This window comes from Mesocricetus auratus, unplaced genomic scaffold, assembly GCF_017639785.1.
Source record: "Mesocricetus auratus isolate SY011 unplaced genomic scaffold, BCM_Maur_2.0 Super-Scaffold_100004, whole genome shotgun sequence".
NCBI classification, from domain to species: domain Eukaryota; kingdom Metazoa; phylum Chordata; class Mammalia; order Rodentia; family Cricetidae; genus Mesocricetus; species Mesocricetus auratus.
The window spans coordinates 1001664-1019757 of record NW_024429189.1 but is presented as its reverse complement, the minus strand read 5'-3'; the positions used below and the strand labels follow the sequence as shown (position 1 = coordinate 1019757).

Here is an 18094-nt window from a genome sequence, read left to right as displayed (position 1 = left end):
ACCCTGGCCTCTTACCCTGATTTCCCTCCAACCCCAACTTCACAGCACAGCACACTGGGGCTGACTTCTTCCCACACTCACAGTTCGGTTCCTTGGTTTTCTTTTGTTTTTGAGACAAAGGTCTCACTCTGTAGACCAGCCTGGCCCCCAACTCGGAGATTCGCTAGCCTGTCTGGGATTAAAGTGTGCTGCCACACCCAGCCCAACTGAATTTCTTTACATCTCCTGGCCAGTGTCGGCATGCTCACCTCCCCATCGAACCTCTGCCTCACTGTCCCCCGACCAGGGATCCCAGCCGTACCCCGGATAAGGCTGTCTGGGTTCCTAGCCATGCTGCCTTCCCCACTGCAGGGGGCCGGTCCCATGACCCCAGGCCTCAGATAGTGCAGTCATTGTGGGTGATACACGTTCCTGCACCAGGCAACCTTCCCCAAGAGGGAAAACACAGAGATGCTGACCTGCCCTGCTTAGACCTCTCCGTCCCCTTCCCTCCTGGGCCCTACCTTGCAGAGTTCTCTCAGTCCTGGCTCAGGAACTCAGGGCAAGTCATCTCTCTTCTTGGACCCTTGAATCCCCCAGCTAAAATGCTGAAATGGATCTGGAGAAATGGCCTAGCGGTTCAGAGAACTCGGGTTCAATTCCCAGAACCCACAGTGGCTCACAACTGTCTGTGATCCAGTTCCAGGGGATCCAACACCCTCTTCTGGCCTCCATGGGCACCAGGCACATATATGATACAGACATACTTTCATAACACACATATACGTAATATGAAACTGCAGACATGCCTCCTTCTTAAAATTACTTTAAGTATTAAATGGGGCAATGGGGGCAACAGATGAAGACATCTCAGCAAACAGCTGGCACTCAAAGGGGGGGGGGTAAGGGGATCTATGGTTCTTGTTTTCCTCAGAAGAGAGCTTCAAGAACAAAGGTTTCATCTCACCACCAGAGGGCAGTGTTGTCCACTCCCGGTGCACTGTGTGTGGAGTTGAAACCTAGGCTCGCTGGACTTTCCAGAAAGGCCTCATGGAGCAGGAGGTGCACAGGTCCCCGTTGGGAAGAGGGGTAAGGACACTAGGCACCAGCCTTGGGTGGAAAGCAGGCAGGGCTTGGGAGCTTGGCTGTCCCAGGCCCTGGAGCCTCCATGTGGTCTCCGGCTGTAAGAAAAACAGCATCCTACCCGGTGATACCTGGCAGGACCTCTCTGGATCCCAAGCCAAGCTCCACCTTATCAGAGGTCTCCTTGCTGAAGAAGGGGACTTCCCTGGAGCAGGCTGTCGTCTGTGCTAGCTTGGCCCCAGAAACAACCCCTTGTGGTGGTGCAGGTCTGTAATCCCCGCCCTTAGGAGGTACAGGCAGGCTGTTAGTTCAAGGCTGTCCTCAGCTACATAGTAAGTTTGAGGCCAACTTTGGCTAAGTGAAACCCAGTCTCAAAAAAGCAAAACCCCCAAAATTCTCAGCAGGCACCAGGCCAGCTGAGACATATGGACATTGGAAATGGGGACCACAGGGCATTCACAGGTCATCATACATTGCTGTTTAATGACTAACCCTGAACAGGTTTCAGGAGGACTCTGGAGGGAGACTCCACACACACACACACACACACACACACACACACTCAGATGGACATTTGGTATCTTCAAACGTCACAGACACTGAAGAAGCCCAAAGCTCTCTTTCAGTAGTTGGTCAGACAAAGCCCACCCTGACTGATGGTCTTTGGGGAGCTAGGACCTTGACCAGGCAGGCAGAGCTCACTGAGAGCAACTCCCATTACTGAGCCTGTACTAACTAAGGCACTTGGAACAAAGGACAGGAGGGTGGCAACAGGGATGTGCAGCAAGTCCCCTAACTCCAATGCCTGAGGGAGCTGGCCATCACCGGGCCTTTTGTGAAGATTTCCTGGTGTCTCTCCTTGGGCTGGCCCAGAAGCCTTCACCTTTAGCCCTGGATGGAATGCTATGTTGGAGAACCCCCTGTCCTTTCAGTTGGTTGCTTGATTGGTTCTTGTTTGTTTGAGACAGGGTTTTTCTCTGTGGCTTTGGAGGCCATCCTGGAACTAGCTGTTGTAGACCAGGCTGGTCTCGAACTCACAGAGATCCACCCACCTCTGCCTCCTGAGTGCTGGGATCAAAGGTGTGTACCGCCTGGCTGTCCTTTCAGTTTTAAGGGGCAAGAGGGAGTGTGAGTGGTGTTTAAGGCTTTTGTGAGGTCAAGGATGCTCTGTCAATCTTGACAACTCATCTGTAAGTGGTTCTAATTGGGCACTTCATCCAGATCCCAAGAGGCTAAGAAACACACACCCAGGACTAGAGCCCATCCCTGTTCTAGAAGGGACACCAAGTCCCCAGGTTCAGCCTTGGTGGCTTCTGTCCACGGTGTGATGGCTGAACTTGGTGGCTTCTGTCCACGGTGTGATGGCTGAACTTGGTGGCTTCTGTCCACGGTGTGATGGCTGAACTTGGTGGCTTCTGTCCACGGTGTGATGGCCGACGAGGCTTTGGCCACTGGGTCACAGATGATGGGTCACTTTCCAGAGGATCTGCAGAGCCATGGAGACACAGGCAAACTGGGCCAGGACATAGGCTCCAGAGCGGACTCGTGGGTTCAACTTGCCCAGGTAGGCTACCGTGTGCACCACACGGCCTGCGAAGACAACAAGGAAATGTATCCAGGCGACCAAAGGCTCAGGTCCCAGGAAGGAGTAGACGAAGCCCAGGAAGAGGAAGGGGTAGATAGTCTCCATGTCATTGCGGTGGGCTCTGAGGAGCAGAGGGGTACAGTCAGCGGGCTTAGTGCCGGGGCTCCCAACCCACCAGTCTGGGACTGCCAGACACCCCAACCCCTTGCTGGCCAATAAGTGAGATGCTGCAGGGCCAAGGCGGACAGTGACTCTGAGCTTTTACCCAGAAGTGGCTGAGGCTCAAAGCCCTGTTAACAGCACATGACCAGAGAGGCTGCCACTGGGTCACGGGGATTGTATGGGCCCCGTCCTTCCCACCTTCCCCATGCTGTCCATTAGACACCAGGGTTGGGGTCAAGAGATGAGTGCCAGGGGTTCTCTTGTCAGGACTGAGACCCACTCGACCTCTGAATGCAGGTTTGGGGCCCCATCCAGGGCTGTCTCTGTCCCCCCCCCCCCCGAAAAGCTGACTAAGCATCATCTGCAGTTCTAAGCATAGGATTCTTCCATTCACCAGCCCAGCTAAGCACAGCCGCTGGCCAGCCTTGCCTTCCTTCGGGCGTGCTACCCCGCTCTTCTGTCAGCATGCCTGGCGGGGAGGCTGCAGACAACCCTACCATAAATAAGGCCGAGGGAGAAAACTCTCACCAGCTGTCACTCAGTGTCCGTGACCCCTTTTGGACTGTTGCCCCACTCTAAAACGAACCAGGCAGTCAAACCCCATCCACTAAGGACAGTGAATGCCCAGAGCCATCGATGACCACTTAGATAAACACAAACCCAGTGACCGAGCCGTGACCTTCCCCAAGACAGGCCCCATCACTCAATCCGGGGACTCTAGCTCCCAGCTGCAGTCCATCTGACCCGCAGCACAGGCCCCTGGCCGGCCCAGCCTGGCCCCAGCACTTGTGTGGGAAACCACTTCAGAGGCCTTGTCTTGTTTCCCACTGGAAAACGAGTCTTTAGCAAGAGCCACTAGCCATTTGCTGAGTGAAAGGAAGCAGGCAGAGCCTGGTAGAGAGAGGCCTAGAGCACCCAGCACCCAAATGCTGCAGGGGCTGGGGCAGTAGTCAGGGGTAGAGATACGTGTTAGAGCCTAAATGACGAGAAGCTGTCGAGGCAGATGAAGAACCTTCTCCGGAAGCACCCTGATGGGGGACGTCCTTCTGTATGTGTGTTTCTCTTATTGGTTGGTGAATAAAACAGTGTGGCCAATAGAGGCAGGAGAATACGCGAGGCTAGGAGACGAGGGGGATTATGGGAAAGGCAGGCAGAGGGAGAACATGAGGAGATGCCATGTGGCCACCAAAGCCCAGCATATGCAAAGGCCCTGGGGTAAGAACAGCACCAAGTTTGAAACCTGACCCGTTTGCTGGAGTACAGTGCACGAGAGGGAAGTGAGGGGGCCTGGTAACGCAGACGAAATGAATTCCGGCCAAGGACATCAAAGTTCCTAAGGAGGGGAAATGCAACTTAGCAGCTGGAGTGGTCCACAGCTCCGCTTAAAACAGGGTGTGGTGGCCAGGCGTTGGTGGCACACGCCTTTAATCCCAGCACTTGGGAGGCAGAGGCAGGCGGATCTCTGTGAGTTCGAGGCCAGCCTGGTCTACAGAGCTAGTTCCAGGACAGGCTCTAAAACAATATAGAGAAACCCTGTCTCGAAAAAAACAAACAGGTCACAACAATCTGTAACTCCAGTTCCAGGGGATCTGATGCCCTCCCTCTGGCCTCTGAAGTACATGACAGTAAACATATACATAAAAATAAATAAATCTTGGTCATACTCTGCTAGTGAGTGACTTGAGTCAGGCCTGGGTTGTATATAAGACTTCCCTCCTTCCGTTCCCTCCCTATCCCTCCACCCCTCTCTCCCTTCCTCGCTTACCTCCCTGCCTTCCTTACTTTTTTCCCTAGCCTGGAGTGATGGCATACTCCTTTGATCCCAGCACAGAGGCAGATGAATCTTTGTGAGTTCAAGGCCAGCCTGGTCTACAGAGGGAGTTCCAGGACAGCCAGGGCTACACAGAGAAACTCTGTTGCAGAATGTGTTTACACTGTGAAGATGTGTCTTTGCCAAGGCGACTTCTGACTGATTGGTTTAATAAAGAGCTGAATGGCCAATAGCTAGGCAAACGGTACAAGCGGAACTTCTGGGGAGAAAGGAAGAGGAGGAGGGGTCTGGATGCAAAGGAGAAGGGAGGAGGCACCAGAGGAAACAGGAAGTACAGATGGAAGAGAGATACTGGTACATGATAGGTCATAGATTAATAGAAATGGGTTACTTTAAATTATAAGAGCTAGTTAGGAACAAGCCTAAGCTATAGGCCAAGCTTTCATAATTAATAAGAAGCCTCATGTCATTATTTGGGAGCTGGCTGGTTGAGACAGAAAAAGGGTTTTGAGGCAGGGTTTGAGACAAAACCCTGTCTCAAAAAAAAACAAAAAACAAACAAAAAAGCAAAACCAAATAACTAAAACCAACTTTCTTAAAAGGCTTGGTGGTTAAGACGGATTGTTGCACAATCATGAGGATCAGAGTTCAAATCCCCACCACCCATATTAAACAAAACAAAACAAGCCCTGGATGGGACTAAAGTGCTAATAACCCCAGCAGGAAGGGGATGGAAACGGGAGGGAGGGTTGCTGGAGTGAGCTAGCTGTCAGTCTGCTCCAGGCTCAGCGACAGACTCTGCCTCAAGGGAAAAAGATGAAGAGCACTAGATGAGAGAGAGAGCCACGAGTTCTCCTCTGGCCTCGGCACACCCACCCCACACCCCACCCCACCCCTCACACAGACACACACGCACACACCAGACACCCCACACAACTGTGCATGCACGTGCGCGCGCGCGGAGCGCGCACACACACACACACACACACACACACACACACACACACACACACACGCAAGCATGCCTGCACCAAGGGGAGTTGGTGTGTTAAGAGTAAATTGGTGGCGCACGCCTTTAATCCCAGCACTCGGGAGGCAGAGGCAGGCGGATCTCCTTGAGTTGGAAGTCAGCCTGGTCTACACAGTGAGTTCCAGGACAGCCAGGGCTATAGAGACACCCTGTCTTGACCCCCCCTAAAAAAAAAAAAGAGTGTGAGAGTCAGGAGCCAGGTGTGCTATCTTGCACCTGTATTCTAAGCACTTAGAAGCCTGAGGCAGGATAATTACCATGTATCAAAAGTTCAAAGCCAGCCTGGACTACACAGTAGATTCGAAGTCAGCCTGGGACTACAGAAGGCCCTGCCCTGAAAATAAACACAAGGTGTTAGAGGATGATTTAGCAATTGGGAGCACATGGTGGCTCACAACTGTCAGTAAAGCCAGTTCCAGGGGATCTGACGCCCTCTTCTGGCTGCTGAAGTCACTGCATGTATATAATGCAAAAGATAAATAATATTTTTTTTAATCTAGGAATATGGCTTAGCTGGTGTAACACTTGACTAGCAATTAAAAGGTCCTGGGCACAGAAACCAGAAGTGGTGGCACATGACTCTAATTCTAGCACTTGAGAGGTAGAAACAGGAAGATCATAAATTCAAGGTTATCTTCATTTACATAGAGAGTTAGAGGCCAGCCTGGGCTACACGAGACTCTGTCTCAAAAAACAAAAACAAACAAACAAAAAAAACCCAAAAAACAAAAAACCCAAAGCACAGCCATATTGAGGACAAATGTGACCAAACCTGATGAGCAGTTAGGAAAGGTTGGGACACAAGGATAAGAGGAACAGCCCCTGTCTGTGGCAGGTCCCTGGTTGGGGAGGTGGCCCTTGTAGAGAAAACACACTTCCTTGATCCCCCCCCCAGCAGCAAAGGGGTGGACCACGTGGGAAGAGGTGACTGGGAGCAGATGGAGCTCCCACCCAGGGCCTGCCTCCCTCATCTGTTTGAAACCACAAAGGGGCCCCAAAAAGCCACGGTGCTGCTGGGGGCAGGGAGGAATGGGGAAATCAGGATGTTGAAAAACATAAAATAAAGCTCACCTCTCCTCCCCTGCTACAGTATCCAAACAGAGGCCTGCAGGGAGTCACGTACTGGCAGACGGGGAGAAATGTGTCACTGGGATAATAGCCGCTATTCCGGGGCAAAGCCGGTTCCCACCAGACCGGACTTGCACAGCCCCCTGTAGCATCCAGCCTGCCCCACTCCCTCCACACAGGCTGGGACAGAGTAACAACTCTGCAGCAAGAGACTGCAGTGGGGACGGAGACTGCTGGTGACCCTAGGTCAAGGCAGAGACAGCAGCTGGCAGCTCCTCCAGCTCACCACCCACACACGGTGCAAGGACAGCGTGGTGCCAAAGGCGGATGTGCCGAGGGGCAGCAGTAAGGGGCAGGGCGGCAGTAAGGGGTGGGGCTGAGGCTTGCCTCCTGCTAGATGGGGTGCAGCCTCAGGGCCCGATCTTGGCACACCGCTTCTATCTCTACAGATAACATCACTCTCTTCAGAGTGTTGGTGCCCAGGAAATGAGGAACAGCAGAAAGGAAGGCCACCATGGCCACCCCCAAATCACCAATTCTGGCCTGGGCACAGCTGTGAGTTGCTCCGCATTGTTTTTTAGCTGACAGCCTGCCACAGGCCCCCTCTGACTGCAGTGAGAAATGAGGGTTCCACCAGAGGCCACCAAGGAGCAGAGGCCACAGGCAGGTGTCCCTTCCTCTCTGAGCCCGCATCCGCTATTGATAAATGGACAGGTAGGATGTCATTTTCAGAACATAGGAAGTTTGCACCTGAGGGCCAAATCTCTTGGCAAACTGCTTTCCTCAGGCTTTAAGCCCAAGAGGAAGCTTGGGTCCAGGTATTCCCGCTGGGGCAACAGTCCATGGGAATTCACGCACAGCTGCAGGTGAACACATTTCGATCTGCAAGCACAGGCAGGTGTCCTGGGACTAGAATGTGGCTGGGTACCCGTCCAGCAAGGCTGGGACTTCCACTGACTGGGGCATACACATACACACACACACACACACACACACACACACACACACACACACAGAAAAGCCACTGTACCAGGCTCGCACACGCAGAAAAGCTGGGGCCAGTGGACCACTCGCTCTCTACTGGGGGAAGAGCCAGGTGTTAGTGGCACACGCCTTTAATCCCAGCACTCGGGAGGCAGAGGCAGGCTGATCTCTGTGAGTTTGAGGCCAGCCTGGTCTACAGAGCGAGTTCCAGGACAGGGTCCAAAACAATATAGAGAAACCCTGTCTCGAAAAACCAAAAGCAAAAAAAAAAAAAAAAAAAAAAAAAGAAAGAAAGAAAGAAAGAAAAGAAAAAGAAAAAAGAAAGAAAAGAACAGAACTGGGGGGCGGGGGCAGGAGGTCTGTGTGGGAAAGCAGTCTCAGGTATAAACATCCTGCAGGAGGCTGCAGTTACTAGTTTTTACACACCCTGCCAGTGTTCCCACTGGGACCACAGGAAGGCTTTGCCATCCCTGGGCTTCGCCTGGAGAAGGTTTTGCCATCCCTGGACCTCGCCTGGGGAAGGTTTTGCCATCCCTGACCTCACCTGGGGAAGGTTTTGCCATCCCTGACCTCACCTGGGGAAGGTTTTGCCATCCCTGGACCTCTCCTGGGGAAGGTTTTGCCATCCCTGGACCTCGCCTGGGGAAGGTTTTGCCATCCCTGACCTCTCCTGGGGAAGGTTTTGCCATCCCTGACCTCGCCTGGGGAAGGTTTTGCCATCCCTGGACCTCACCTGGGGAAGGTTTTGCCATCCCTGACCTCTCCTGGGGAAGGTTTTGCCATCCCTGACCTCTCCTGGGGAAGGCTTTGCCATCCCTGACCTCTCCTGGGGAAGGCTTTGCCATCCCTTTGGGTCTGAGGCTTTAGTCTTTAGCATGGCTATGCCCGTGTCAACCACACACACTCAGGATTTCATCTGTTGCTTACACATTCACTCTGGCGTCCTTTGCTCCCCAGAGCTGGCCTCCTTCCTTTTTCATGTAGTCTCTGCAAGCCTCTGATGTTATATTGTGCAGCTAAGGCTGGCTTTGAACTCCTGATCCTGCTGCCTCCACCTGCTCAGTGCTAGAATTCCAGGTGAGGCCACTACAGGTGGCCTCAGTTCCATTCTTCTTCTTTTGTTTAATGTTAAAAAATTTTTTTCAGTCTCTTGTGAGTTCTAGACCAGCCTGGTCTACAGATCGAGTTCCAGGACAGCTAAGGCTGTCTACACAGAGAACCCTGTCTTGGGAGAAAAAAAATTTTTTGGCCGAGTGTAATGTTGTATGTACATCGTTAATCCCAGTACCCAGAAGGCAGAGGCAGGTGAATCTCCGTGAGTTTGAAGCCAGCCTGGTCTACATAGTGAGTTCCAGGACAGCCAGAGCTGTACAGTGAGAACTTATCTCAAAACAAAACAAAAAAAGTTAAGGGTATCTGTTTTATTTTCTACATGAGTGTTTTGCCTACATGTATGCATGTGCACCACATGTGTGCCTGAGGAGATCAGAAAAGGGCACATGTGGGTGCTGGGAATGGAACCTGGGTCCTCCAGAAGAGCAACCAGCGCTCTGAAGCACTAGACCCTCTGTCCAGTCACCTGGGTTTCACTCTTTAACCCTGGTCCCTGACCGCCCCAGAACCCACCTGGCCTGTCTCCGGCATGTGCTAATCTGCCAGACAGACTTCTGACCCAGGGTCCAGGCTTCATGCTTCCTGGTACCCAGCGGTGCGGCCCAGGGGCACCTGCCCTGCTTCTGATATCTAGCCCTTGTGTCTCCCGCTCTCCAGCCAGCTCCTAGCGGTGGGCAGCCGGTGGGTGATTCTCCGTCCTGCACCTTCACCGACACTTTCTCTTTTGAGACAGGGTCTCACTGCACAGCTCCGGTTGGCTTGGATCACTGTGTAGATCAGACTGAACTCAAACTCACCGACATCCTCCTGCCTCTGCTTCCCACCTACTGGGATTAAAAAGAGGAGCACCGCCAGCGGCTGGCTTCCTTCCCTCCTTTCTTTAGTAGGGTAGAGTCTCATGTAGCCCAGGCTAGCCCCTGACTCGTTTTTATGTAAGCACTCTACCACCCTGGGCTTCACCTCCAGCCCTCAACCGTCTGTGAGGTTCTGTGGAGTCAGGAGGCTTCCCCACTACCCAGGTGTTGACCCCCCCCCAAGCCAAGTACCTAGTGAGTCCCGAATGAAACTCACCAAGGGGCTCTACAGCATTAGGGGGTAGGAATGTTCAGAAAATGCTAGACTGAATGCCAACCACTTAAGCTTGAGTGCTAGAGAGGACACGAAATAAAAGTTAGCTGGAGAGATGGCTCAGGGGTAGGCACACTTATTTATCCTGAGAGTACCACCAGGATCAGCTCCCAGCACCCTTATGGAGGCTTACAACTATCTGTAACTCCAGTTCCAAGGGATCCAATAGGCACGTATGCAGTACACATTCCTGAATGCAGGGAAAACATTCATATACATAAAGTAAAATAAAAATAAAGCAAATATTTAAGAAGAAGAAGGAAAATCCTACCGGGTAGGTGGGAATTTCAGGGTTCCTTATGCTTCTTGGGTTTTTTTTGTTTGTTTGTTTGTTTGTTTTTGAGACAGGGTTTCTATGTAGCTTTGGAGGCTGTCCTGGAACTCACTTTGTAGACCAGGCTGGCCTCGAATCCTTATGCTTCTTTAGGAGGCGACAAAACACCTCCCTGGCTGGGATGCCTGCCTGAGCCGTTTAGCCTTTCCCTCTCCGTGGCTCAGAATGGCCTAGACAACCGAGAGTTACCAGTATGGGGTCAGGGTTGTGCAAGGCCGTTTATTCATGACACCAGCCAGTGCCTGCCACATAGTAGGTGCGCATTAAACGATGAGTGCAATGGCCTGGTGGAACGCATACAGATTAGCCTGCATTTCATTCTGTTGGAAAGGATAGGGTGGCCTGGAGTCTCACTTCCTATGACACATTGTTGTCATTTTTTTGAAACCACAAGTGTGTACATTACTGTCAAAGGCTAAGAAAAACATAAGGAACCCCTCCCCAGTCTTTGCTTGCAGAGGGGAATTCTGTTATGGAAGTGGCTGGGTCCTACCCATCTCTGCTTGTGACGTAAGGGGATAAGGTGGGAGCTTTGCTGCACGGCTCACCAGGTCCAGCTGCCACTTCCTGTTCCCCTCACCCCAGAGTCCCCTCCTCATTCTGGATGACTGATGACACAGCAAAGAAATGCCCCCAAACTCCAATACTTAGCTGGCTGCTAAAAACCGACTTTTAGTCTCCAGAAGATGTTTACATAGCCAAGACCTTTTTTTGTTTGGTTGGTTTTTTTTTCTTTCTTTCTTTTTGAGACAAGGCCTCTCTGTGTAGCCCTGGCTGTCCTGGAACTTACTCTGTAGATAAGGCTGGCCTCAAACTTAGAGATATTCCTGCCTCTGCCTCCCAAGTGCTGGGATTAAAGGCGTGTGCCACCACCACCCAGATTGCTTTGCTTTTTGAGACTGGGCTTTACCCATAGCCCATACCAGCCTAGAACCCAAGGCAATCCTCCTGTCTCAGCCTCCAAAACATTGGCATTGTGGGTGTGCACCACTATACCTAGCCTTAAGACTCACTTTAAAAATAATTTTTACAGGGGAGAGAGAGAGAGAGAGAGAGAGAGAGAGAGAGAGAGAGAGAGAGAGAGAGAGAGAGAGAGAGAGAGAGAGAGAGCACATGCACTGAGACAAGTAGAAGTCAGAGATCCACTTGTAGGGATGAGTCCCTACTAGCAGAGGCTGGTCTTGAACCCCTGACACTCCTGCCTGTAGCTCCCAAATGCTGTGCTCACAGGTGTGAGCCACTATATGCCACTTGTACTTTCTGTTTGCTTGCTTCCAATGGTCTCACCCTGTGGTTGGTCTGGAACTCTGGTCCAGCTTCCTGCTTCCGCCTCCCAAGTGTTGGCATCTGAGACAAACACACACACACACACACACACACACACACACACACACACACACACACACACACACCATCAGTCTTGAACTAACTCTCTAATTCTGGATCCTGAGAATTATCTTTTCCAAGACAAATGTAATGAGTAAACTATAATTGTCTGAGAGGAAATCTGGCCCATGGACACCCTTACACACACAGGTGACTCTCAAGTCCCCAGTTCAGAAACTCAGTAAGGACAGGTAGCAGCCAGGTCTGTGGCCAAGTCCCAGACACTCACGGGTACTCACCTGAGGCAGCGCTCCACATCTGGATCACTCCTGTAGTACTGGAGGCCTCCATGTTTCAGGGCGTCCTCGGGGTTGGCAAAAGCCTGAAACACATTGGCTGAGGGTCACCATCCCTTAGGAGGTCCTTGTCTGAATACATAGCTCAGGGGCTAGGCAACAGTAGAGTCACCTACATGACCTACAGACCATTCAGTCTGCTCCCCTGAGCCTCTTGTCTGTGTACCAGAGCTCAAGGTGGCCAGAGTGTCCCCCTGGTGGTGTCTTGGGTTCATACATTGAGATCATTAGACTGGGGCAAGTGTGACTAGTTAGCCTAGTGCACTCAGGAGGGGATCAGGGCATGTATCCATAGTCCCGTGTTTGCCTGGCACGCGTGAGTCCCTAGGCTCTAGTCTAAGAACCTCAAGAAGCAAATTAAAATAAGATATTTAGCAGAATACATGGCACACACCTTTAATCCCAGCACTCTGGAGACAGAGGCAGGCGGATCTCTGTGAGTTCAAGGTAGCCTGGTCTAAGTAGTAAGACCCTGTCTCAGAAGACTAAAAGCAAACAAGCTAAGTAGAAGCCATTAGAGGCGCTCAAGAGGCTGGTCAGACACTCAGCCCCTCTCTGACCACCAGGCTTTGCAGCTTCCTGCTGCCCAAACTTCTCATCTGAAAACTCAGGATGAAACGGAGCAGCTGGGCCTCTGTGGAAGAGCAGGGACAGCCTGGGGGGGGGGGCGGTGCTGGCAGACGGTCAGTTTCCATCCCCGGAAAGAGCGTAGAGGTCACACTTTTGCCTTTGGGGGCCTAGGCTCACGACTCGCTCGCAGCTACTACCTGCTGCAGCCCAGACAAAAGCACCCCATCCGCTCAGTTGATGCCTGAGTCAACCTTTCTGAACCGTGAGGTGAACAAGGGGCTTCACACTGGTCTGTTCCTGGAGGCCCAGCTGGGCCTGCTCCTGCCCTGCCCTGAGGAAAATGTAAAATGACAGAATAAGGCCAGGAACTCCCACCCAGAATTCCTCCCTGCTGGCTCCCAAGCTCCCGAGCCCCCGACTCTGAGATATCAGGGAGCCACCTCTAGCAGGCCAAGGGCCACTCAGCATACACACCCAGGAACTGGAAGCTGTCTTAAGGACCAGAGTGGGTGACATGTTGGCCATTCAAGTCTCCAGGTTTGCAGATGGGGACACTGAACTCTCAATTGCCCAGGTCCGCAGGTTGGAGGGGAAGAGGATGGTGAGCCTGTGCCCATCCCCTAGGCAGAAGGTGACCCTCTGGTCCCTCTTGGCAGAAAGAGGCATCCAGGAACCCCAGGGCCCAAAGCAAGGGAGGCCTCCACCAGCCTTCCGGGAATGGAGACCAGGAGGAAGTGAGGCTCAGAAGCCAGATACCAAGCTCCTAGGGGATGGCAGGAGCCACTCACTCTTCTCAGCCCAGGCTTCTCACTGGAAAAACCGCGGGAGTCCAACTCCTACTGCCTCCCCCGGGCTCTGATGGTAATTTAGTGCTCAACTTTGGACCCCTGGGAGGGAACAAGGACAAAATATAGCTATCTCCGCCTGGCATCTGTGCCCTGTATCCCAGGGCAGACCAAACAGGGGAACCAGAGGCAGCCAGTAAGTGTTTGCCTTGCCTTTATTCCTGCAAATACCTGTCCAGGGGCTGAGCCCGGCTGGAGGGCAAGAGTCCCACCCGGGGACCTAACCTGCACTCCATCACCCCCCTCCTCCGCCTTTGGACTGGACAAAGGCTGGTTTTGAAAAAAATGCCTGTAAGCAACAGATGCTTCGTGTGGGTCTGCTTTGCAGCAGCTTCCAGATGAAGACACTGAACTCTCAATTGCCCAGGTCCTCAGGTTGGTGGCGAAGAGGATGGTGAGCCTGTGCCCATCCCCTAGGCAGAAGGTGACCCTCTGGTCCCTCTTGGCAGAAAGAGAGGCAATGGGGAGGAGTAGGTCGGGAAGTCCTGGCCACTCCCACCGGCTCGTGTGGGCTCTTTTACTGCTGTTTCCTTGCTAGGACTGGGATCACAGAGTGTTCTCTGTGACCCCTTTGGCTAGGACTAAACCTCGGAGGCCGCGTGAGTCTCCACGGGGAGTGGGAATTTCCACGGAAAGAGAACTCGGGCTGCTGCTTTGCCAGTTTCCACTCCACCCAGAGATGAAATCTCCCTGCCTGCTGGGAAACCGCCAGGTCAGGAGACCGCTGGCTGTCAGAGTCTGTGCGCTCCACGTGCGTTTCCTGGTGCAGTGGCTTCACCTGGCGCTCAGAGAGGGAACCCCGAGTGCTCTCCCACCAGCGTGTTCAGGAGCTGGAGCCCACGCCAGCATCCAGGAGGGCTGCTGAGACGGCAGCTTTTAAGCAGCTTCGTGGGCACGCTGGCAGGCACGCCTCGGCCACATTATTCAGTTCCCAGACTTTGTTGCAGGGAAAAGCCAGCAGAGTGCTAATTCCCCCCTCACACACACACCCCAGCTCGCATACCTTCTTCCGAAGCCTGGTGTAGCCTGTGATGACAGCCACCACGTACATCTTGATGACCAGCAGTGTGCTACAGAGCAGGAAGGCCGGGAGCACCTGGCCGTTCTCCATCACCAGACCCATAGAAGGCATCTCGGCTAGATGGTCTGAGTTCCAGCTCCGGGACACGGTGACTGAGGGTGAGACTGTCCCAAAGGCGGCCTGTGGAGAGGAGGAGGAGGAGGAGCCGGGCCAAACCCTGAGTAGGCGGACTCCAATCGCCCCCGCCCACTCCCCGCCCACCCTGATCAACCCACAGCTGGCCCCCTGCTGCAGCGAAGGAAACAAGTTCTATTCCAAGTGCTGGAAGAGGAATGAAGTATCCCCACGCCATCCTTGGCTCTGGACCATTTTTTCCCCTGGCAAAGCCTCAGACTTCCTAATCTGTTTCTCATCTTAACTCCAGGTCACCGACCTCGTCTGCGGAACTTATCACTGACCCATGTCCACCTTCCAAAGAGGGAAGGCAGGTAGAGGGCATGAGAATCAGGCCATCTGTGCTAACACACTGTCTCTGTGATGCTGGACACTCAGCCACAGAGGCAGGCTGCCTCTACAAGCTGAAAGACCAGACTGGTCCTTCTGCCATGCCCTAGCAGGAACACAGACCTCCAGTTCCCAGTTCAGAGTCGTGTATGTGTGTGTGTGTGTGTGTGTGTGTGTGTGTGTGTGTGTTCATTTGGGTGTGTACATGTGCACTTGGTGAGGGTGGGTGCATGTGTGTGCCCCTGCATGTGTGTGCCCCTGCATGTGTGTGCCCCTGCATGTGTGTGCCCCTGCATGTGTGTGCCCCTGCATGTGTGTGCCCCTGCATGTGTGTGCCCCTGCATGTGTGTGCCCCTGCATGTGTGTGCCCCTGCATGTGTGTGCCCCTGCATGTGTGTGACCCTGCATGTGTGTGCCCCTGCATGTGGAAGTCACAGCTGATGTCACCTGACTTTCTCAGTTGCCCACCTTACTTTTTTTTTAGTTTCTTTTGAAATCACATTTATTTATTTATTTAGTGTGTGTGTGCCACAGCACCTGTGTGAAAGTCAGAGGACAGCTGTGTTAGAGTTGGTTCTGTTCTACCATTTGAGTCTCAGGGATAGGATTCTGGTCTTGTTGGCCCTCGCTGTCCTGGAACTCACAGAGATCCTCCTGCCTCTACCTCCAGAGTGCTGGGATTGAAGGTGTGCGCCACCACACCTCACCCGAGTTACTTTTTTGAGGCACAGTGGCTCACAGACTTTAACCCTCTGGTAGAACAGCAGCAGGCCAGCGAACTCTAGGCACTCACTTGTCCCTGCGGCCAGCAAATTACTGACTTTTTACATGGGTTCTGGGTATCAGATCCCAAGACTTCCTGCTCTATCAACTGAGCCACCTACCTCCCCTTGACCTTCTCTCCCCTCTTTCCCACCCCTCATCTCTTCTCTTTTCTGGCAGCATCTAAAAAGTTGGGCTCAAAACTCACTGTTTAGCCAAGTGCAGTCTTTTTGTTATTGTTGTTTTGCTTTTTTGGTTTTGGTTTTTCAAGACAGGGTTTCTCTGTGGCTTTGGAAGCTGTCCTGGAACTAGCTATTGTAGACCAGGCTGGTCTTGAACTCACAGATCCGCCTGCCTCTGCCTCCAGAGTGCTGGGATTAAAGGCATACGCCACCAACGCCCGGCCAAGTGCAGTCTTAAATTCCCCCTCCTTCCCTCCACCTCTCCAGTGCTGTGGGGACAGGCCTCCACCATCACCGCACTCGACCCCCGGTCACTGCTTCTAAGCTCAAGGGTTTTTGTTTTACCTCCACTAACTCTGTGAAGTTGCTTTGGCTGGACACGCTATTCTGATGTCTTCTTCGGAGTCACCCTAATTTTCTGGGAGACCCTTTACCCCCAAAGAGCCTGATGGCTACAAAGACTCGTTAGCCCCTTGCGGGCTGCGTCTCATCCCTGGTGACTGTCCCTTTCTCTGGCACTTGGGAGTATGGCCTGGGGAAAGGGCAATCTTGCTGCTCACTCCTTTCTGCCATCAACTAGAACCTAAGTGACAGTAACCTAATGCTGACAGTCCCAGAGGAACATCCAGGTCTGCCTCAAAGAACAGGGATGGAGGGACAAACAGTCTGGACCACACTCAGCTGGAAAACTTAGCCAGCCCTCACGGCAGTGATGTGCCTGGAGATGTGTTTTCCCTCTTTGACCCCGTTTCCCCCGCTACAAAATGCAGTTGGCCATCATTGCCACTGGTCACTCCCTCATAGCAGTTGCTGGACCTGAAGAGTCTTGGCTGGGGGTGTGGCTCAGCTGGTAGAGTGTTTGTCTGGCACGGATGATGTGGTGGGTTTGACCCCCAGTACCGCAGAAACCAGATGTGTCCTGTGTGCCCGTGACCCCAGCACTGGAAATGTAGACACCAGATGGGGAGCTCAAGGTCATCCTCAGCTACTTAGAGAATCTGAGACCAGCCAGAGATATATTAAACCTTGTCTCAAAGATCAGGGCTGGTGAGATGGCTCAGTAGGAAAAGGTACCAGCCACATGGTGGAGGAAGAGGAGTAACCGAGGCAGGCTGTCCTCTGACTGTGAGTACACACACAAATAGTAGAACGAAAGTAGAAAAGGATTAAACCAGTAAAATATTTATGTCTACAAGACACAATTACAGAGCACCTGCTTTGTAGCCACTTCCCCTTGCTAAGAACCCCGGAGCCTCAGTTTCCCCTCCTCAGAATAGGGCCAATGGTTCCTACCTAGCAGGATTGGCAGGAGGGAGTCCTTGCTGCTGGGGGCAGTGGGTGGCTTCTTGCTGATTTACAAAAAGAACTAAAGATACGCTCCGTAAGATGACATCCGTGTTCCAAGCACAAGGTCACCACACCAAGCTTAGCAGTACTTGATAGAGATAGAGCTCTCCCATGAAACTGGACATGGTGGTGTGGGCTGCTTGGCCTGAAGCATGTTTTATCTGTGGCGGGAGGATGGGGAGCTGGGCAAGCAGCCAGCTTTCTGTTCAACTTGCTGGTTATCTGCTTCAGGTAACCATCTTGTCACAAAGCTCAATTATGACCTGGCTCCTGTGACCTCTGTGTTTGTGCCACGGTCCTTGAGAGTATGCACACACTCTTGTGCACAAACACACACACACACGTACACGCACACACGCACACACCACTCTGCCAGGTGGCACACACTTGTAATCTCAGCATTCCAGAGGTAGAGGCAGGAGGATCAGAGGCTAATCTGGACTACACAGGGCTCAGAGAGCTTGCTAAGCATCACCACAAGAATCCGGAGTTCAAATCCTCAGCTCCCATGTATAGGCTAGTAAGTAGCCCCAGTGCTTTGCAGAGGCGCTGGGCTGCAGGCCACCAGCCTAGCTCTGGGGGCAATGAGAGACTCTGTCTCCAGGGAATGACGGGATCTCTGGCCTCTGCCCATTCAGACATAGACGTGTGCACACTCTGCACACATACATTATAGACCTTGTGGACACATGCACACACCAGCAAACAAAAAGAACAGCCCTCAGGCAGAGGCCAGGGCTGTGACTCTGAATCAGAGCACTTGCTCAGTGTTTCTGAGGCTCCTGGATTCCCTTCCCAGCATCAGAAAAATAACACTAAATAAAAAACCTCAGTTGTTGCTGGGTGTGGTGGCAAATGCCTTTAATCCCAGCACTTGGGAGGCAGAGGCAAAGGATCTCTGTGAGTTCGAGGCCAGAGTGAGTTCCAAGACAGGCAGGGCTACA

At 52.7% G+C, this 18094-nt stretch overlaps 1 protein-coding gene across 2 annotated transcripts; it reads right to left on the bottom strand.

Moving 5' to 3' along the window:
• Positions 1-1517: 1517 nt before the first annotated feature.
• Positions 1518-17363, bottom strand: Ptges (prostaglandin E synthase). Of its 2 annotated transcripts, XR_005877075.1 has the most exons (5): positions 17097-17363; positions 14338-14535; positions 11863-11945; positions 2467-2768; positions 1518-2432 (listed from the first exon to the last, which is right to left on the bottom strand). XR_005877075.1 is itself a non-coding variant. In XM_040745031.1 (4 exons), exons 2-4 carry the CDS (start codon positions 14464-14466, stop codon positions 2519-2521), a joined length of 462 nt encoding a protein of 153 aa, XP_040600965.1. In that variant the 5' UTR covers positions 14467-14535; positions 17097-17363; the 3' UTR covers positions 1518-2518. The 2 variants fall into 2 exon arrangements, 1 of the variants encoding a protein (XP_040600965.1); XM_040745031.1 differs by having other exon boundaries at positions 1518-2768.
• Between the last annotated feature and the right edge of the window lie 731 nt (positions 17364-18094).

Coding starts and splice junctions, on each gene's coding strand:
- Ptges (XM_040745031.1), bottom strand. CDS start 14,466: ATGCCTTCTATGGGTCTGGTGATGGAGAACGGCCAGGTGCTCCCGGCC. Junction 11,946..14,337: donor ACACCAGGCTTCGGAAGAAG/GTATGCGAGCTG, acceptor AATGTGTTTCAG/GCTTTTGCCAACCCCGAGGA. Junction 2,769..11,862: donor GATGTGGAGCGCTGCCTCAG/GTGAGTACCCGT, acceptor TCTGCTCCTCAG/AGCCCACCGCAATGACATGG.